The sequence below is a fragment of the Ambystoma mexicanum genome, chromosome 3q, assembly GCF_040938575.1.
Source record: "Ambystoma mexicanum isolate Mex_15411 chromosome 3q, UKY_AmexF1_1, whole genome shotgun sequence".
Lineage (NCBI taxonomy): Eukaryota > Metazoa > Chordata > Amphibia > Caudata > Ambystomatidae > Ambystoma > Ambystoma mexicanum.
In genome coordinates this window covers 24,943,375-24,965,189 of record NC_090926.1, presented here as the reverse complement: position 1 = coordinate 24,965,189, position 21,815 = coordinate 24,943,375, and the positions used below count along the sequence as shown (strand labels likewise).

At 55.6% G+C, this 21,815-nt stretch overlaps 1 protein-coding gene across 2 annotated transcripts in view; it reads right to left on the bottom strand.

The window, feature by feature from the left end:
• Positions 1 to 21,815, bottom strand: part of DMC1 (DNA meiotic recombinase 1) — a 1,020,186-nt gene that overhangs the window by 20,532 nt on the left and 977,839 nt on the right. Inside the window, exon 14 of one of the 2 annotated variants that reach the window (XM_069652814.1) lies at positions 18,973 to 19,058. In XM_069652814.1, coding sequence (XP_069508915.1) covers positions 18,989 to 19,058 — 70 coding nt within the window. In that variant the 3' untranslated portion in view covers positions 18,973 to 18,988. Of the gene's footprint in view, positions 1 to 18,573; positions 19,059 to 21,815 lie in introns of those variants that run through there. The other variant, XM_069652812.1, reaches the window with a different exon arrangement.

The window sequence follows — 21,815 nt, the reverse complement described above, 5'->3', positions numbered from 1 at the left end:
TGGGGGCCTGGTGGAGGGTGCCCATGGTGGCTGGGGGGTGGGGGTGCAGGGGGACATGAGTGGGGGCCTGGTGGAGGGTGCCCCTGCACTGCTGGGGGGTGGGGGTGGGTGGGAGACATGAGTGGGGGCCTGGTGGTGCTGCCCCTGCACTGCTGGGGGGTGGGGGTGGGTGGGAGACATGAGTGGAGGCCTGGTGGAGGCTGCCCCTGCACTGCTGGGGGGTGGGGGTGGTGGGAGACATGGGTGGGGGCCTGGTGGAGGGTGCCCATGGTGGCTGGGGGGTGGGGGTGGGTGGGAGACATGGGTGGGGGCCTGGTGGTGCTGGCCCTGCACTGCTGGGGGGTGGGGGTGGTGGGAGACATGAGTGGGGGCCTGGTGGAGGGTGCCCCTGCACTGCTGGGGGGTGGGAGACATGAGTGGGGGCCTGGTGGTGCTGGCCCTGCACTGCTGGGGGGTGGGGGTGGTGGGAGACATGGGTGGGGGCCTGGTGGAGGCTGCCCCTGCACTGCTGGGGGGTGGGGGTGGGTGGGAGACATGAGTGGAAGCCTGGTGGAGGCTGCCCATGGTGGCTGGGGGGTGGGGGTGGTGGGAGACATGAGTGGGGGCCTGGTGGGGGCTGCCCATGGTGGCTGGGGGGTGGGGGTGGTGGGAGACATGAGTGGGGACCTGATGGGGGCTGCCCATGGTGGCTGGGGGGTGGGGGTGGTGGGAGACATGAGTGGGGGCCTGGTGGGGGCAGCCCATGGTGGCTGGGGGGTGGGGGTGGGTGGGAGACATGGGTGGGGGCCTGGTGGTGCTGGCCCTGCACTGCTGGGGGGTGGGGGTGGGTGGGAGACATGAGTGGAGGCCTGGTGGAGGCTGCCCATGGTGGCTGGGGGGTGGGGGTGGTGGGAGACATGAGTGGGGGCCTGGTGGGGGCTGCCCATGGTGGCTGGGGGGTGGGGGTGGTGGGAGACATGAGTGGGGACCTGGTGGGGGCTGCCCATGGTGGCTGGGGGGTGGGGGTGGTGGGAGACATGAGTGGGGGCCTGGTGGGGGCTGCCCATGGTGGCTGGGGGGTGGGGGTGGTGGGAGACATGAGTGGGGGCCTGGTGGAGGGTGCCCCTGCACTGCTGGGGGGTGGGGGTGGTGGGAGACATGAGTGGGGGCCTGGTGGAGGGTGCCCATGGTGGCTGGGGGGTGGGGGTGGGTGGGGGACATGAGTGGGGGCCTGGTGGGGGCTGCCTATGGTGGCTGGGGGTGGGTGGGAGACATGAGTGGAGGCCTGGTGGAGGCTGCCCATGGTGGCTGGGGGTGGGGGTGGTGGGAGACATGAGTGGGGGCCCGGTGGGGGCTGCCCATGGTGGCTGGGGGGTGGGGGTGCAGGGGGACATGAGTGGGGGCCTGGTGGTGCTGCCCCTGCACTGCTGGGGGGTGGGGGTGGGTGGGAGACATGAGTGGAGGCCTGGTGGAGGCTGCCCCTGCACTGCTGGGGGGTGGGGGTGGTGGGAGACATGGGTGGGGGCCTGGTGGAGGCTGCCCCTGCACTGCTGGGGGGTGGGGGTGGGTGGGAGACATGAGTGGAGGCCTGGTGGAGGCTGCCCATGGTGGCTGGGGGGTGGGGGTGGTGGGAGACATGAGTGGGGGCCTGGTGGAGGGTGCCCATGGTGGCTGGGGGGTGGGGGGAGACATGAGTGGGGGCCTGGTGGAGGGTGCCCCTGCACTGCTGGGGGGTGGGGGTGGTGGGAGACATGAGTGGGGGCCTGGTGGAGGGTGCCCATGGTGGCTGGGGGGTGGGGGTGGGTGGGAGACATGAGTGGGGGCCTGGTGGAGGGTGCCCGTGGTGGCTGGGGGGTGGGGGTGGGTGGGAGACATGAGTGGGGGCCTGGTGGAGGGTGCCCATGGTGGCTGGAGGGTGGGGGTGCAGGGGGACATGAGTGGGGGCCTGGTGGAGGGTGCCCCTGCACTGCTGGCGGCTGGGGGTGGTGGGAGACATGAGTGGGGGCCTGGTGGAGGGTGCCCATGGTGGCTGGGGGGTGGGGGTGCAGGGGGACATGAGTGGGGGCCTGGTGGAGGGTGCCCCTGCACTGCTGGGGGGTGGGGGTGGGTGGGAGACATGAGTGGGGGCCTGGTGGTGCTGCCCCTGCACTGCTGGGGGGTGGGGGTGGGTGGGAGACATGAGTGGAGGCCTGGTGGAGGCTGCCCCTGCACTGCTGGGGGGTGGGGGTGGTGGGAGACATGGGTGGGGGCCTGGTGGAGGGTGCCCATGGTGGCTGGGGGGTGGGGGTGGGTGGGAGACATGGGTGGGGGCCTGGTGGTGCTGGCCCTGCACTGCTGGGGGGTGGGGGTGGTGGGAGACATGAGTGGGGGCCTGGTGGAGGGTGCCCCTGCACTGCTGGGGGGTGGGAGACATGAGTGGGGGCCTGGTGGTGCTGGCCCTGCACTGCTGGGGGGTGGGGGTGGTGGGAGACATGGGTGGGGGCCTGGTGGAGGCTGCCCCTGCACTGCTGGGGGGTGGGGGTGGGTGGGAGACATGAGTGGAAGCCTGGTGGAGGCTGCCCATGGTGGCTGGGGGGTGGGGGTGGTGGGAGACATGAGTGGGGGCCTGGTGGGGGCTGCCCATGGTGGCTGGGGGGTGGGGGTGGTGGGAGACATGAGTGGGGACCTGATGGGGGCTGCCCATGGTGGCTGGGGGGTGGGGGTGGTGGGAGACATGAGTGGGGGCCTGGTGGGGGCAGCCCATGGTGGCTGGGGGGTGGGGGTGGGTGGGAGACATGGGTGGGGGCCTGGTGGTGCTGGCCCTGCACTGCTGGGGGGTGGGGGTGGGTGGGAGACATGAGTGGAGGCCTGGTGGAGGCTGCCCATGGTGGCTGGGGGGTGGGGGTGGTGGGAGACATGAGTGGGGGCCTGGTGGGGGCTGCCCATGGTGGCTGGGGGGTGGGGGTGGTGGGAGACATGAGTGGGGACCTGGTGGGGGCTGCCCATGGTGGCTGGGGGGTGGGGGTGGTGGGAGACATGAGTGGGGGCCTGGTGGGGGCTGCCCATGGTGGCTGGGGGGTGGGGGTGGTGGGAGACATGAGTGGGGGCCTGGTGGAGGGTGCCCCTGCACTGCTGGGGGGTGGGGGTGGTGGGAGACATGAGTGGGGGCCTGGTGGAGGGTGCCCATGGTGGCTGGGGGGTGGGGGTGGGTGGGGGACATGAGTGGGGGCCTGGTGGGGGCTGCCTATGGTGGCTGGGGGTGGGTGGGAGACATGAGTGGAGGCCTGGTGGAGGCTGCCCATGGTGGCTGGGGGTGGGGGTGGTGGGAGACATGAGTGGGGGCCCGGTGGGGGCTGCCCATGGTGGCTGGGGGGTGGGGGTGCAGGGGGACATGAGTGGGGGCCTGGTGGTGCTGCCCCTGCACTGCTGGGGGGTGGGGGTGGGTGGGAGACATGAGTGGAGGCCTGGTGGAGGCTGCCCCTGCACTGCTGGGGGGTGGGGGTGGTGGGAGACATGGGTGGGGGCCTGGTGGAGGCTGCCCCTGCACTGCTGGGGGGTGGGGGTGGGTGGGAGACATGAGTGGAGGCCTGGTGGAGGCTGCCCATGGTGGCTGGGGGGTGGGGGTGGTGGGAGACATGAGTGGGGGCCTGGTGGAGGGTGCCCATGGTGGCTGGGGGGTGGGGGGAGACATGAGTGGGGGCCTGGTGGAGGGTGCCCCTGCACTGCTGGGGGGTGGGGGTGGTGGGAGACATGAGTGGGGGCCTGGTGGTGCTGGCCCTGCACTGCTGGGGGGTGGGGGTGGTGGGAGACATGGGTGGGGGCCTGGTGGAGGCTGCCCATGGTGGCTGGGGGGTGGGGGTGGTGGGAGACATGAGTGGGGGCCTGGTGGGGGCTGCCCATGGTGGCTGGGGGGTGGGGGTGGTGGGAGACATGAGTGGGGACCTGGTGGGGGCTGCCCATGGTGGCTGGGGGGTGGGGGTGGTGGGAGACATGAGTGGGGGCCTGGTGGGGGCTGCCCATGGTGGCTGGGGGGTGGGGATGGGTGGGAGACATGGGTGGGGGCCTGGTGGTGCTGGCCCTGCACTGCTGGGGGGTGGGGGTGGTGGGAGACATGAGTGGGGGCCTGGTGGAGGGTGCCCCTGCACTGCTGGGGGGTGGGGGTGGTGGGAGACATGAGTGGGGGCCTGGTGGAGGGTGCCCATGGTGGCTGGGGGGTGGGGGTGGGTGGGAGACATGAGTGGGGGCCTTGTGGGGGCTGCCTATGGTGGCTGGGGGTGGGTGGGAGACATGAGTGGAGGCCTGGTGGAGGCTGCCCATGGTGGCTGGGGGGTGGGGGTGGTGGGAGACATGAGTGGGGGCCTGGTGGGGGCTGCCCATGGTGGCTGGGGGGTGGGGGTGCAGGGGGACATGAGTGGGGGCCTGGTGGTGCTGCCCCTGCACTGCTGGGGGGTGGGGGTGGGTGGGAGACATGAGTGGAGGCCTGGTGGAGGCTGCCCCTGCACTGCTGGGGGGTGGGGGTGGTGGGAGACATGGGTGGGGGCCTGGTGGAGGCTGCCCCTGCACTGCTGGGGGGTGGGGGTGGGTGGGAGACATGAGTGGAGGCCTGGTGGAGGCTGCCCATGGTGGCTGGGGGGTGGGGGTGGTGGGAGACATGAGTGGGGGCCTGGTGGAGGGTGCCCATGGTGGCTGGGGGGTGGGTGGGAGACATGAGTGGGGGCCTGGTGGAGGGTGCCCCTGCACTGCTGGGGGGTGGGGGTGGTGGGAGACATGGGTGGGGGCCTGGTGGAGGGTGCCCATGGTGGCTGGGGGGTGGGGGTGCAGGGGGACATGAGTGGGGGCCTGGTGGTGCTGCCCCTGCACTGCTGGGGGGTGGGTGGGAGACATGAGTGGGGGCCTGGTGGAGGGTGCCCCTGCACTGCTGGGGGGTGGGGGTGGTGGGAGACATGAGTGGGGGCCTGGTGGAGGGTGCCCATGGTGGCTGGGGGGTGGGTGGGAGACATGAGTGGGGGCCTGGTGGAGGGTGCCCATGGTGGCTGGGGGGTGGGGGTGCAGGGGGACATGAGTGGGGGCCTGGTGGTGCTGCCCCTGCACTGCTGGGGGGTGAGGGTGGTGAGAGACATGAGTGGGGGCCTGGTGGAGGGTGCCCCTGCACTGCTGGGGGGTGGGGGTGGTGGGAGACATGAGTGGGGGCCTGGTGGAGGGTGCCCATGGTGGCTGGGGGTGGGTGGGAGACATGGGTGGGGGCCTGGTGGTGCTGGCCCTGCACTGCTGGGGGGTGGGGGTGGTGGGAGACATGAGTGGGGGCCTGGTGGAGGGTGCCCCTGCACTGCTGGGGGGTGGGGGTGGTGGGAGACATGAGTGGGGGCCTGGTGGTGCTGGCCCTGCACTGCTGGGGGGTGGGGGTGGTGGGAGATATGGGTGGGGGCCTGGTGGAGGCTGCCCCTGCACTGCTGGGGGGTGGAGGTGGGTGGGAGACATGAGTGGAGGCCTGGTGGAGGCTGCCCATGGTGGCTGGGGGGTGGGGGTGGTGGGAGACATGAGTGGGGGCCTGGTGGGGGCTGCCCATGGTGGCTGGGGGTGGTGGGAGACATGAGTGGGGACCTGGTGGGGGCTGCCCATGGTGGCTGGGGGGTGGGGGGAGACATGAGTGGGGGCCTGGTGGGGGCTGCCCATGGTGGCTGGGGGGTGGGGGTGGGTGGGAGACATGGGTGGGGGCCTGGTGGTGCTGGCCCTGCACTGCTGGGCGTGGGGGTGGTGGGAGATATGAGTGGGGGCCTGGTGGAGGGTGCCCCTGCACTGCTGGGGGGTGGGGGTGGTGGGAGACATGAGTGGGGGCCTGGTGGAGGGTGCCCATGGTGGCTGGGGGGTGGGGGTGGGTGGGAGACATGAATGGGGGCCTGGTGGGGGCTGCCCATGGTGGCTGGGGGGCGGGGGTGGGTGGGAGACATGAGTGGGGGCCTGGTGGAGGGTGCCCATGGTGGCTGGGGGGTGGGGGTGCAGGGGGACATGAGTGGGGGCCTGGTGGTGCTGCCCCTGCACTGCTGGGGGGTGGGGGTGGTGGGAGACATGAGTGGGGGCTTGGTGGAGGGTGCCCCTGCACTGCTGGGGGGTGGGGGTGGTGGGAGACATGGGTGGGGGCCTGGTGGAGGCTGCCCATGGTGGCTGGGGGGTGGGGGTGCAGGGGGACTTTAGTGGGGGCCTGGTGGTGCTGCCCCTGCACTGCTGGGGGGTGGGGGTGGTGGGAGACATGAGTGGGGGCCTGGTGGAGGGTGCCCATGGTGGCTGGGGGTGGGTGGGAGACATGAGTGGGGGCCTGGTGGAGGGTGCCCATGGTGGCTGGGGGGTGGGGGTGGGTGGGAGACATGGGTGGGGGCCTGGTGGTGTTGGCCCTGCACTGCTGGGGGTGGGGGTGGTGGGAAACATGAGTGGGGGCCTGGTGGAGGGTGCCCCTGCACTGCTGGGGGGTGGGGGTGGGTGGGAGACATGAGTGGGGGCCTGGTGGTGCTGCCCTGCACTGCTGGGGGTGGGTGGGAGACATGAGTGGAGGCCTGGTGGAGGCTGCCCCTGCACTGCTGGGGGGTGGGGGTGGTGGGAGACATGAGTGGGGGCCTGGTGGATGGTGCCCCTGCACTGCTGGGGGGTGGGGGTGGTGGGAGACATGAGTGGGGGCCTGGTGGAGGGTGCCCATGGTGGCTGGGGGGTTGGAGACATGGGTGGGGGCCTGGTGGTGCTGGCCCTGCACTGCTGGGGGGTGGGGGTGGTGGGAGACATGAGTGGGGGCCTGGTGGAGGGTGCCCCTGCACTGCTGTGGGGTGGGGGTGGTGGGAGACATGAGTGGGGGCCTGGTGGAGGGTGCCCATGGTGGCTGGGGGGTGGGGGTGGGTGGGAAACATGAGTGGGGGCCTGGTGGGGGCTGCCCATGGTGGCTGGGGGTGGGTGGGAGACATGAGTGGAGGCCTGGTGGAGGCTGCCCATGGTGGCTGGGGGGTGGGGGTGGTGGGAGATATGAGTGGGGGCCTGGTGGGGGCTGCCCATGGTGGCTGGGGGGTGGGGGTGCAGGGGGACATGAGTGGGGGCCTGGTGGTGCTGCCCCTGCACGGCTGGGGGGTGGGGGTGGGTGGGAGACATGAGTGGAGGCCTGGTGGAGGCTGCCCCTGCACTGCTAGGGGGTGGGGTGGTGGGAGACATGGGTGGGGGCCTGGTGGAGGCTGCCCCTGCACTGCTGGTGGGTGGGGGTGGGTGGGAGACATGAGTGGAGGCCTGGTGGAGGCTGCCCACGGTGGCTGGGAGGTGGGGGTGGTGGGAGACATGAGTGGGGGCCTGGTGGAGGGTGCCCATGGTGGCTGGGGGGTGGGGGTGGTGGGAGACATGAGTGGGGGCCTGGTGGAGGGTGCCCCTGCACTGTTGGGGGGTGGGGGTGGTGGGAGTCATGGGTGGGGGCCTGGTGGAGGGTGCCCATGGTGGTTGGGGGGTGGGGGTGCAGGGGGACATGAGTGGGGGCCTGGTGGTGCTGCCCCTGCACTGCTGGGGGGTGGGGGTGGGTGGGAGACATGAGTGGGGGCCTGGTGGAGGGTGCCCCTGCACTGCTGGGGGGTGGGGGTGGTGGGAGACATGAGTGGGGGCCTGGTGGAGGGTGCCCATGGTGGCTGGGGGGTGGGGGTGGGTGGGAGTCATGAGTGGGGGCCTGGTGGACGGTGCCCATGGTGGCTGGGGGGTGGGGGTGGGTGGGAGACATGAGTGGGGGCCTGGTGGGGGCTGCCCATGGTGGCTGGGGGGTGGGGGTGCAGGGGGACATGAGTGGGGGCCTGGTGGTGCTGTCCCTGCATTGCTGGGGGGTGGGGGTGGTGGGAGACATGAGTGGGGGCCTGGTGGAGGGTGCCCCTGCACTGCTGGGGGGTGGGGGTGGTGGGAGACATGGGTGGGGGCCTGGTGGAGGGTGCCCATGGTGGCTGGGGGGTGGGGGTGCAGGGAGACATGAGTGGGGGCCTGGTGGTGCTGCCCCTGCACTGCTGGGGGGTGGGGGTGGGTGGGAGACATGAGTGGAGGCCTGGTGGAGGCTGCCCATGGTGGCTGGGGGGTGGGGGTGCAGGGGGACATGAGTGGGGGCCTGGTGGTGCTGCCCCTGCACTGCTGGGGGGTGGGGGTGGTGGGAGACATGAGTGGGGGCCTGGTGGAGGGTGCCCATGGTGGCTGGGGGGTGGGGGTGGGTGGGAGACATGAGTGGGGGCCTGGTGGAGGGTGCCCATGGTGGCTGGGGGGTGGGGGTGGGTGGGAGACATGAGTGGGGGCCTGGTGGAGGGTGCCCATGGTGGCTGGGGGGTGGGGGTGCAGGGGGACATGAGTGGGGGCCTGGTGGTGCTGCCCCTGGACTGCTGGGGGGTGGGGGTGGGTGGGAGACATGAGTGGGGGCCTGGTGGAGGGTGCCCATGGTGGCTGGGGGGTGGGGGTGGGTGGGAGACATGAGTGGGGGCCTGGTGGAGGCTGCCCCTGCACTGCTGGGGGGTGGGGGTGGTGGGAGACATGAGTGGGGGCCTGGTGGAGGGTGCCCATGGTGGCTGGGGGGTGGGGGTGCAGGGGGACATGAGTGGGGGCCTGGTGGTGCTGCCCCTGCACTGCTGGGGGGTGGGGGTGCAGGGGGACATGAGTGGGGGCCTGGTGGAGGCTGCCCCTGGATGCTGGGGGGTCGGGGGGGGGTGGGAGACATGAGTGGGGGCCTGGTGGGGGCTGCCCATGGTGGCTGGGGGATGGGGGTGGGTGGGAGACATGAGTGGAGGCCTGGTGGAGGCTGCCCATGGTGGCTGGGGGTGGTGGGAGACATGAGTGGGGGCCTGGTGGGGGCTGCCCATGGTGGCTGGGGGGTGGGGGTGGGTGGGAGACATGGGTGGGGGCCTGGTGGAGGGTGCCCCTGCACTGCTGGGGGGTGGTGGGAGACATGCATTGTTGATCAGTAGTGCAAGGTGACATGTGGGTTGGCTGGGGGGCATGCCCATGGTGGATGGGCTGCCTGCGGGACATGAGCAGGGGTGCAGGGTGGTCCCCCGTGGTGTGGGCTGCCTGCAGGGGCCGTGGAGGTTGTGGAGCGTACACCTGGGAGGACCCACACGGCCAATTCACGTGTAATACTCCCCAGAACCCCTGAAATACCGCGTGTGGAACTTCCCGCGCACCCCTGAAATACACGTACCCTGCTGAAATCGCGTGTGGAACTTCCTGCGCACCCCTGGAATACACGTACCCTGCTGAAATCGCGTGTGGAACTTCCCGCGCACCCCTGGAATACACGTACCCTGCTGTAATCGTGTGTGGAACTTCCCGCGCACCCCTGAAATACACGTACCATGCTTGCATGTGGAACTTTCCTCGCACCCCTGAAATACACGTACCCTGCTCGCACTGGCCCATTCGCGTGTGGAACTTCCCGCGCACCCCTGAAATACACGTACCCTGCTGAAATCGTGTGTGTGTGTGGAACTTACCGCGCACCCATGGAATACACGTACCCTGCTCGCACTGGCCCATTCGCGTGTGGAACTTCCCGCGCACCCCTGGAATACACGTACCCTGATGAAATCGCGTGTGGAACTTCCCGCGCACCCATGGAATACACGTACCCTGCTCGCACTGGCCCATTCGCGTGTGGAACTTCCCGCGCACCCCTGAAATACACGTACCCTGCTGGAATCGCGTGTGGAACTTCCCGCGCACCCATGGAATACACGTACCCTGCTCGCACTGGGACAATCGCGTGTGGAACTTCCCGCGCACCCCTGAAATACACGTACCCTGATGAAATTGCGTGTGGTACTTCCCGCGCACCCCTGAAATACACGTACCCTGCTTGCACGGGGTCAATCGCGTGTGCAACTTCCCGCGCACCCCTGAAATACACGTTCCCCGCTTGGCGTTTGCTGTTTGCCAGCCCGGTGAACTGGTCCAGGGTTAGCGCAGCCCTTTGCAATGATTTAGCGATTTTGATGGCTTTTCCTTGCGCGAGGGCGTTCTTGGGGGCGTTACTGGCGCTGCTGCGGGGTCGCTGCGATTCTCTGCGCCACGGCTGGTTTGGGAGCCTAAAATCCATGAATACGCTGTGCGCGGAAATCGGTTTTAGCGCACGTGCCTGCCGCAGACAATCGCACGCGGACACTCTGCGCCAGCCGCTTGCGACACTTTTCTGCGAAATTCTATGAATTACCCTGTTAGTGTCTATCCAATTCAAAAGGGGGAAAAAAGTTAAGAACTAAGGCTTAGATGGATTTAATGACAAGTAGAGATTTCCTGATAGTAAATGGCACTTTGAAAAGTGACATTTCCCCCATGTCCCACATGGTCCAGCGGCCTATATCCAGCAACTCTCGACAATTTTTTTGTATCAAGTAATTTATATGGATGGATAGAAGACTTAAAAGTGATTCCGTATACAAAAAGTGATCATGATCTGGTCACTAGTACTTGTTCCTTCCCGATATCACCACATTTAAAGTATATATATGGGGGACATGCGATGGTAGCAACGGGAATACATTTTTTTATTTGGTCTAGTAAATCGCTGGAGGTTTTAAATAACCTCTTCAGGGAAAAGACACAGCAGATACAAGAGTGCCCGAGTCTATTAAACCAGTTCCTATTCAAAGAATCCAGCTTGAGGCGTTCGGACCCATCACATAAACATATTTTGATGCTGAGGTCCAATCAAAAAAGAGGGAAACCAGAAGCGATATTAGATAGGTTAGATTAAACTCCAGGGAAGGAGGACTGAAAACAAATAAGCCCCTCAAACAGAAACTAAAAAACTGGCTCAGAGGGCATAAAGTACTAATGGCAAAGAGAGGCTGAAACAATGCTAGCAGGTCTAACATCCAAAAGTAGTGCAGCAATGTAGGCTTTATTACATTTTAATAAAATGGCTAACCAATGGGTTTTGCAAGCAAATGTGATACCAAAAGAGGTATGGATTGCTCATTTTGAAGCACTGTTTTTGGCCCCCGACCGAGGTCCAAGAGATAAAGACAAGATGGACATTATTCAGTGGTACCTCCAGCACAATCGTGGGGACATTAAGATGATTATAGTAAAGATAAGCAACTCACGACCACCCGGCCCTGATGGGATGTCAAGTAGGATGTTGAAAGCTCACCTGGATGAATGGGCAAATATACTATCATTAATGTTTAAGATAATTTTGGATGATAGCAGGGTCCCCGGCTCTTGGAAAAAGTCAGTGCTAATCCCGTTTTTTAAGGGTGCACGTGACAACCCTCTAAATTACCATCCAATAGCGTTGCTCGATGTATCGACCAAGATTTTTTTAGGCTGATTCTGAAGCAATTATTGGCCTGGGTAAACAAAGTGAAAATATTTGATATGTTCCGGTCAGGATTTGTCACAGGGTTGGGAACTTCAGTAAATTTGGTAGCTCTAGTGTAAATAAAGGGGCACATTTATCGCACAGGCCAACCCATTTGTAGTATTGTGTTTTAGAAATTAAATGTAGTCCCACAAACTGAAAGAAACTGGATAACTTCGTGAAACTAGAGCCACTGAAAAGTAAAGCTGCTCCACACAGTAGATTGCCAGCTGGCAGTTTCCCCAGCATCGGTTGAGCGGACCATGAAAATGCTTTATGTGACTTTTCACAGGTGGCATGTACTTTGAGGTTACTGCCTTGTGTTAGACGAGTCACGCTCACCAATGGCTTTCCACATACTTCCCCTCCCACTGAATGCACACATTTCAGCATCTTTATAATCTCCATCAAGCTTCTGTCGAATACTATGTATTTGGTCTCTTTTATTATACTGTCATCTGGCAACACTGTTGTTTTGGACTGAACCTTTGTGGACATATCAGCCAAACCGGACATACTATAGTCAATATCTTTGTCTGTTTCGTTGGTCAATAGTGTTGAAGCTTCAGTTTCTGTCATTTCAACATCTGTTACTTGAGCATGGATAGGAGAAAACATCAATGGGCACTGTTTTTTGGGGGGCATTTTTTTGGCGGGTGTCGATTCTGTCAAGTGCTCATCTCGTAATGTTAAACTATCATCTATAAATTCAATTTCACCTTCCTCTGGCAGAGCAGGCGCATTGTAGCAATGGTCCAAGAACACTTTGCTAGAATCCCCGGTCTTATTAAATTCATTTTCTGGCTATTGGACATAGGCATCTCGAGTGTGAACATGACGCGCCTCAATGAATAGTTCCTCCATGGTGAAGTCAGTTTGGCAAGTAGCATCTGTCATTTGTATCGCTGTCTGTGTCTGCATAGTCCGTACTCCATCGGGCAACTACAGGACAGATAGGAAAAGGGATGTTCAGTGTAAATCCAACATACAGTGTTGTACAATTTACATTAAAAAAAGCATATAATGAAGGCCTTACCACAAAACTATTGCCAACAATATAAAGTGTTTATAACTAACTTTATTTTTATTTCTTTTCTTTGAAACCTTCTTTACTACAACATCAGCAAACTGGTGCACCGACTCAGATCCACATTCCTCTGGTTCAATATACAGATCTTGTATACATCCCTACAAAAAATAGTATCCATTTAAAATAAGTCATTGGCATTACACATATAATTAGACCGACTTTCTTTCATTAGATGGTACTGTCAGTACGCATACCTCTGGCTCTGGATCAACTGTAAGGTCTGGTTCCGGAACAACTACAAGGGATAATGTAATTGTAGAGGACGTTGCAGCATCTCCCTGAAACACAGTGCTTGCATTAGTAAAGACGAAAAAGATTGGAAACTGGACACACAATTTGGAAAGACGACAAAGGTACATATCAATAGTAAAGTAGGAATGAAACATTGTGTAAAACAATTACACGATATGAAAATATGATCAGATTATCTCATCCTATTGAGCTATGAAGACCCATACCACTGGCACTGGATCGACTAAGAGGGATGTTGTAATTGTAGTGGACGCTTCAGCATCTCCCTGAAACACAGTGCTTGCATTAGTAAGGACAAAAAGATTGGAAACTGGACACACAATTTGGAAAGACGACAAAGGTACATATCAATAGTAAAGTAGGAATGAAACATTGTGTAAAACAATTACACAATATGAAAATATGATCAGATTATCTCGTCCTATTGAAATGTGAAGACCCATACCTCTGACACCGGATCGACTAAGAGGGATGTTGTAATTGTAGTGGACGCTTCAGCATCTCCCTGAAACACAGTACTTGCATTAGTAAGGACGAAAAGATTGGAAACGGGACACACAAGACGACAAAGGTACATATCAGTAGTAAAGTAGGAATTAAACATTGTGTAAAGCAATGATACGTTGCAAAAATATGATCACATTATCTAGAATTCCGTGCATAAAAACAGTCTGGAACAGAATAGCTAGGTACGATTACCTGATACGCGCTCAAAGTGGTTGATGACTCCCGGCAAGACATGGATGTTGAATCTTGTTCCTTCATATTCGGTGGATAGTCATGGAGTGGTAAAGGGAAAGTATTATTCGATTTAGAAATTCCAACATTACAAATGGCATGTAAGAAGACTGAATATGAGAAAATTACACTTATTGAAATGCATAATATAGCATAGTTATCCGTCCCCATAAATCATTTTTCTATGTGGGTTCTACAAAACAAGGTCTGATGTTTAGCAAAATAGTCATTATTTCAACAGCTACTCAATCACATAAATATGGAAAGTACTATAAGTGACATTTACACCAGAAATACAGGCGTAAAGCTAAATCCGGAAGCGTGACTCACTTGTGGCGGCATTTTCACAAATAAAGTCGGAATAGCGTTTGGGAGCAATTTCCGAGTTGTTCTCAGTTGATTCCTCTTTGTGTACAAGGATGTGTCGTACAAATCCAGGTCGAAGTGCTGGCTGCAGATGCGGTATCGATGACCCCTCTTGTCCTCCAAGACTTGTTTGACTCTACTTTCAAGCTCTTCCGGTGGATATCCGCAACATTTGACCCATTCTCTTATTCGATCAACAGTCTTAGGGAATACATGCATTGTAATGCCTTTGGATTTGTCATGGGTCTTCGAAGGGCAACCGAAAATAGAACATGCAGGCATTGTTGTAAATTCTGCAAAATAAAGGTCAACATTATTAGAAAATTATTTTGCATAAACATGTGAGAAAGAATGAATTGGACCATACATTGTTCATTGCACGCTTTCTTTTGGGCACCACAGCAATACCAGTGCAGCGTGTGCGGCTGTATTACGGGATAAATTGCAGAAGCGATTCATTGATGTGTTGAAAATCAGAACATGTTACTTGTCTCTTGAATGTACTATCGTGCATGAAAAGGAAACATGCTTATATAATAGACACGGTCCACGAAGAATGCAATACGATGCCAATTGACACTGATAAAAATGGATATATCGATAACATAACAAAAGAAACTCAAGTCAATAGCAATGCAGTTCGATACTTCGGAATAGATATAAATTTACAAATGAAGGAGATGTGATTAGGATACATGCCCTTACCTTGACGAACAAACAGTTGGATTCAGCAAGCGAGTAATTAGTGGCAGAAGAACAGGGAGATGTTCACAGGTAGCACACTGACGAGTTCACTCGAAGCAGTCACAGAGTAGCACGTTCACGAGTTGACTTGCAGTGCTCAAAGATGTTCTCATGGTAAATATCCAGTGGTTTATAAAGAATAACAAAAAGGGGTGTGTTTGTGAATGAATGACGTGTATATGCCGTGGTATTATGTACATTGCAGGGGCACGGTCTGCTTCATGGGAGCTTGCCTGGAGACACGGGGTCTGAGGCGGCCATGTGAACAATGACCCCTGGGCATAAGATACCTTTTGAAGTGTACATGTTGTTTGGCACCTTGGCCGTTCGCGCCCCTGACAGCACCCCATGTCAGCGCACATCCACTGGTGCGAACTGCCTTTGATAGTGAGGGGTGGGATGGATGGGCCGGAAGGCGTGCAGATAAGGCACCGGAACACTGCTGAATGGAGACACACTTATGTGGATTGCAGGGGCACGGTCTGCTTCAGGGGAGCCTGCCTGGAGACACAGGGTCTGAGGAGGCCATGTGAACAATGGCCCCTGGGTGTAGGATACCTTTTGAAGTGTACATGTTGTTTGGCACCTTGGCCGTTCGCGCCCCTGACAGCACCCCATGGCAGCGCATATCCACTGGTGCGAACTGCCTTTGATAGTGGGGGGTGGGATGGATGGGCCGGGAGGCATGCAGACAAGGCACCGGAACACTGCTGAATGGAGATACACTTATGTGGATTGTAGGGGCACAGTCTGCTTCAAGGGAGCCTGCCTGGAGACACGGGGTTTGAGGAGGCCATGTGAACAATGACCCCTGGGCGTAAGATACCTTGAAGTGTACATGTTGTTTGGCACCTTGGCCGTTCGCGCCCCTGACAGCACCCCATGGCAGCGCACATCCACTGGACTGGTGCGAACTGCCTTTGATAGTGGGGGATGGGATGGATGGGCCGGGAGGCGTGCAGACAAGGCACCGTAACACTGCTGAATGGAGACACCTTAAGTGGATTGCAGGGGCACGGTCTGCTTCAGGGGAGCCTGCCTGGAGACACGGGGTCTGAGGAGGCCATGTGAACAATGACCCCTGCGCGTAAGATACCTTTTGAAGTGTACATGTCGTTTGGCACCTTGGCCGTTCGCGCCCCTGACAGCACCCCATGGCAGCGCACATCCACTGGTGCGAACTGCCTTTGATAGTCGGGGGTGGGATGAATGGGCCGGGAGGCGTGCAGACAAGGCACCGGAACACTGCTGAATGGAGACACACTTGATTCACTTAAAAACTGAAACAACCATTGATAAAAAATATGTTGTGTTTTATTTGGTTCCTTATTTTGATGGCACAAAAATACTAGACATTGGGCTTCATTACGACCCAGGCGGTAAGGGATTACCGGTACCAGTAAGGGCACTGGTGCCGGTAATCCCTTACCGCCCTATTCCGAGGTCCCTTTGCGGGTCCTCCCTTAACGCCTGGTTTTACCAGGCATTAAGGACAGGACCTGCAAAGGGTCTTTGGAGGTAATAACGGTCCCGCAATTTGCAGTACCATTATTACCGCCTTCCCCATTCCCATTGAGCCCTATGGGGGCAAAAATGGGAATGGGGAAGGGCCCTGGTGAATGGGGAATTACCGCCCCCGCCAACCTTGGAATGGGGCGGTAATTGCTCCATTCACCATGGCGGAATCGGTAAGGTTCTGGCGGCAACCATGGCGCTAATAGCGCCATGGTTACCGCCTGGGTCGTAATGAGGCCCATTGTAAAGGTCTTGTTGCAGCTCAGCGAGGGAAAATCCCCTGTATTGACCGCTATCACTGGGGAAAGTTTGTCTAATGGCGCCAACGACACAGGCGGGTATTTCTCGTCGAGCGCGGTGTCCAAGCCTCCCATGAAGCCACCATGTGTACGAATGATAGGCCACCAGGCGGTACCACCTATGAAAGAGAAAGATACAATCTGTTTTTAAATGACCAAGAAAAGTGTATTAAACCTTAGTTGTCAATGACAATTCTTCTATGCAATGGCATTTTTGCCAGGACAAATGCTAACTAGACACTGCACAATATTGAATGACTTTTATGCGACTATTAATAGACAATTGGAAGACTAAACGGATATGACAATGATATCTGGAAGTTACGAGAATATAGGGGACAACCGTGAAATAGTAGTGGCCTAACTGACATCACAACCAGACTATATTTACTCGTTACTTGGATTATGAGGGCGAACTGTTGCGCGAAGTTCGTGCATAAGCACCATCATAATCCTCAACACGGACCGTGTGGGACAGACTGCCGTGAAGTCTGGCAGCTCAGTAACGCATTGCGGCTGTGGATCGCCTTGCGATATGTAGGACAAGCATCCAGAGTTTCCTCGGCAGCAGCAGTTCTCCACCTCGGTTAAAATTAGCGCGCACCAATTGCAGGTACTCCAGGTGAAAACACCATCCATGCGACTAGGCCCAGGCTCTTCATCTGTTGAAATATCTGCCCAACTGTTGTCCAAATCCCCATCATTTACAGAGCTTCCTCTTTCCAGTAATTCCTCCTCGGAATACTCGGGCTCGTACAGGTAGGGCATTATTGTTGCCATTGTGTGGTAAAGAAACAAAAATAATTTATAGCAGTCGTATTGGTATCTGTTCACATGGGCTACAAGCAACGAAGGTAGCTGACCAGAGCACAGAAACGAGTCACAGAATACTCAAAGAAATACAGCGAGAGGAATGGAAAAGAAAATCTGCTGTTCTGTGTTGTGAAATGCTCTGTTTATACTTATCGAGGAAAGAGGCTTCCTGCCGTTTCCATGGTCAGACGTCATTAGCTGAGGCGCAGAGATTGTTGACACGGGACGTGCTTTGGCGTTGTGAAATGGGCGGTACGCGTCTAGTGATGTCAGGCTCAGGGGCGGGGGATATGATTTAGCGCCGCAAACGCAGGTCACCCAGGACGATGCGGCAAGTGATAAGATTATCACAAGATGGCCGCGCCTTGCTGCCTGATTTTGCTTGTGTTCAAGAGACGAAAACTCGGGTAAGGTGCATAGGAAATGTTTGTACGATCGATCGAATTATGGTTAAAAACACATGGCCGAACCATAGAGACAATAATGTTTCTGACCGAACCATTCCTTTAACCTGTAATTCAGCACTTCTGTCCATTGACTTTGGTTTGATAAGGGGAGGGAGACCTGCCTCTTTTCTCTCCCCTGTGTAGCTCATGTGATGATCTCTTAATCTCACTGGGTCATAATCCTTCACCCCTCCTGTGCCTGTCCCAGATCTTCACACCAAGAGCTATATTATCTAGTCGATTCCCTTCTCTTCCCTCTGTTTGTTTTGTAGGTGCACTTTGACATCTTGGGGGCTAATTTGTGGAAATCACCTGCTCTTCAGCTCACTGAGCAGCAATCCTTAGCACACCACCATGCAGATTTTTCTGATCCTATTGATGTAATCAGTGTCAGCAATAAGGAAATCACCCTCAAGAAAATAGTTACACTTGCCTGCTTGTTTGATCTGTTTATGATTTCCTCAGTGACTACCGCTGCTCTTGTGGCTTTTTCCATTGTTTCCTCCCTACCAAACCCTAGATCCAGCATAGTATGGGGTTGGAATTGCCATATGCCATCTATGAGTGACCCCTGTCTGGTAATACCTCCTATATTTATTTTGCCTGTTCTTCACCACACCTGCAAGCCCAGCTGTAGACTTGTCCTTTCATTTCTATTGCCAGAAGTAGAAACTATGCAGAGAGGGCAGATCCAAGCTCTCTTATAGGTCCAGAAAGAGGACTGACCTTGGCAAGAGCTACGGTAGTACACTCAGTGAGTATGACGTTTTTTCTTAAATACCGTTCTGTCGTTAGGTAGGAAATACTTCATAATCAAGGATAGTGAAGAGGGAAGTGAGTGATCGCTAATCCAACTGAGAGGTTGTTTCTGGTGCATTACATGATGGGACAAGGCTGCAAAGTAGCTGTAAACAGGAAGTGACCTTGATCCAACCATTTCCTTCTTCTATATTTTTCAATTCGAAAATAAATAAAAAATAACACACTTTATATTTTATTTTTGATTTTAATAAATATTGAAACGTTTTTTCCTGTGTTCCTGCTGGACCAGCATGACTGCCCTAGTTATTATGAATTGTGATAAAGATCTCGCCAATACCACAGATCCCACATTCTTCACACAGTAAAACTACTCCTAGGGTCTGTGCTAATTTCAACAGCTCAGAGCATCTGACATCAGAGCTATGACTTTTGAATTTTGATCATCTGGGTAAAGCGATGAATAATGACACAAGTATCAAAGGTTGTAGTCGAGGGAATCCAACATTTCAAATAAAATCACATTAATTATGTGTAATATAACAAGCGATGGTACAAAGAACAAAGGGCGCTCAAAGACCGTGTATGTACAGGAGTCCCAGACTATTAGCACTTGCTGATGTCTTCTCTTGAGTTAATCCTCACTACCTGCATGGCACCCTCTTCATTCCTTTGCATCCCCGATTCCTCCGGCTGTGATGGCAAACGTTGCTTCATTTTCAGGCATGTCTGGGCTAGGTGTAAAAAAGAAAGGGAAATATTACTCATCTGGAATGCAAATATCACAGCTGTGGAGAGTATGGATCTATTGGCCAAGCCAAGTATATATCAGGGACTGAAGCACATGCAATTGTGTTTTTCATGCATCATACCCACTTGCATCATCGGAGAAACAGACCATAGGTTCCCAAACAACCAGCGGCTGCATTAACAATTAAGTGGACCCTCCACAAATGGCACGTTGTGCTGTTTTCACTGTAGCGGCAGCAATGTGTCATTGCAAGGGGCCTCACATCCTCCTCATTATTAACAAATGCAGATATGCTTTTTGCAGCCAAGCATTGAAAGTGGGCTTTCCCTCATTTTTATGTGGATACAAATGTGGAAATCCCCATTATCTGTGACTATTTTCACATTTTATTTTACTTAACACTCCTATGGCCCTCGGGTGCCAGGGCACTGTATATTTTTATATGACTTATTGTAACACTCAGGTACAGTTGAATATATAAATATGAATCAGCATAAAGATACAAGCCTCTTAACGGTGTGTAGATACAGACTAGGATTGGACCTGCATCCATGATTGTCCCCAAATGAGTTTACCCAGTTATCACATCTGTCCTGGTTGACGGAGACAAGAAGGGAACCTGGTTCATTCGGTTTAATTTGTACTGGAATCCTTTGGGGATAATTATGGAGGTGTTTTTGAAGGGAGTGATGCTCCTATTGGATTTGTGTGCTCTGGACCCGCTATTAAATGGATGGTGATAGTGGGGTACCAGAATATTTAGTGTCTATCCAATTCAAAAGGGGGAAAAAAGTTAAGAACTAAGGCTTAGATGGATTTAATGACAAGTAGAGATTTCCTGATAGTAAATGGCACTTTGAAAAGTGACATTTCCCCCATGTCCCACATGGTCCAGCGGCCTATATCCGACAACTCTCAACAATTTCTTTGTATCAAGTAATTTATATGGATGGATAGAAGACTTAAAAGTGATTCCGTATACAAAAAGTGATCATGATCTGGTCACTAGTACTTGTTCCTTCCCGATATCACCACATATAAAGGATATATATAGGGGACATGTGATGGTAGCAACGGGAATAAATTGTTTTATTTGGTCTAGTAAATCGCTGGAGGTTTTAAAGAACCTCTTCAGGGAAAAGACACAGCAGATACAAGAGTGCCTGAGTCTATTAAACCAGTTCCTATTCAAAGAATCCAGCTTGAGGCGTTCGGACCCATCACATAAACATATTTTGATGCTGAGGTCCAATCAAAAAAGAGGGAAACCAGAAGCGATATTAGATGGGTTAGATTAAACTCCAGGGAAGGAGGACTGAAAACAAATAAGCCCCTCAAACAGAAACTAAAAAACTGGCTCAGACGGCATAAAGTACTAATGGTAAAGAGAGGCTGAAACAATGCTAGCAGGTCTAGCATCCAGAAGTAGTGCAGCAATATAGGCTTTATTACATTTCAATAACATGGCTAACCAATGGGTTTTGCAAGCAAATGTGATACCAAAAGAGGTATGGATTGCTCATTTTGAAGCACTGTTTTTGGCCCCCGACCGAGGTCCAAGAGATAAAGACAAGATGGACATTATTCAGTGGTACCTCCAGCACAATCGTGGGAACATTAAGATGATTATAGTAAAGATAAGCAACTCACGACCACCCGGCCCTGATGGGATGTCAAGTAGGATGTTGAAAGCCCACCTGGATGAATGGGCAAATATACTACCATTAATGTTTAAGATCATTTTGGATGATAGCAGGGTCCCCGGCTCTTGGAAAAAGTCAGTGCTAAACCCGTTTTTTAAGAAGGATGCACGTGACAACCCTCTAAATTACCATCCAATAGCGTTGCTCGATGTATCGGCCAAGATTTTTGCTAGGCTGATTCTGAAGCAATTATTGGCCTGAGTAAACAAAGTGAAAATATTTGATATGTTCCAGTCAGGATTTGTCACAGGGTTGGGAACTTCAGTAAATTTGGTAGCTCTAGTGTAAATAAAGGGGCACATTTATCGCACAGGCCAACCCATTTTCTTGGCATTCATTGATTTTAAACTAGCTTTTGATTTGGTCGATCTCTCTAAATTGCGGTTCAAGCTTGAAAAAAGGGGCTGTCCTATTAAAAGAGTTACATTCAGAAACATCTATAGAAGTCAGATTAAAATTGCCAAGGACTAATATCCAATTCTATCCTGATGGCCAATGGATTAAAGAAGGGGTGCATTTTAGCCTGTGCTTTGTTTACTCTATATATATCAAACGTAGGGAGCTTCCTGAGGAAAGCCAGAACCTTCCCACCATAATTGGGGATTTACCCACTCCCATTGGTTCTCTATGCGGATGATCTCCCCCTTGTGGACCAAAAAGCTGTGGGTCTCCAGAGGCCTGCACTTATATTGTCAAGCAAATGGGTTTAAAATCAACACACAAAAATAAAATGTGATGATTTTTAAGCCTAAAGTGATGTAGAAAATAAAAACACCAATCATGAAAATGTGTAACTCTCTGTTAATGATAGTTCATGGGTATAGATGGGATCCAGATGAGTGATAGCTGGGCAAAAACTATGTTTAGAAACAAACTTATATTGTAGATTCCCACATTTTTTTGATTCTGCACAAAAATGTCCGATTATTATTGCTGTTTCATAAACAGAAGGTGGTCCCAACGGTAACGTATGCTATAGAAGTAAAGTTATTTTTGCTAAATCTGGATTGGAACAAGTTTGAGGGCCAATTCTGGAA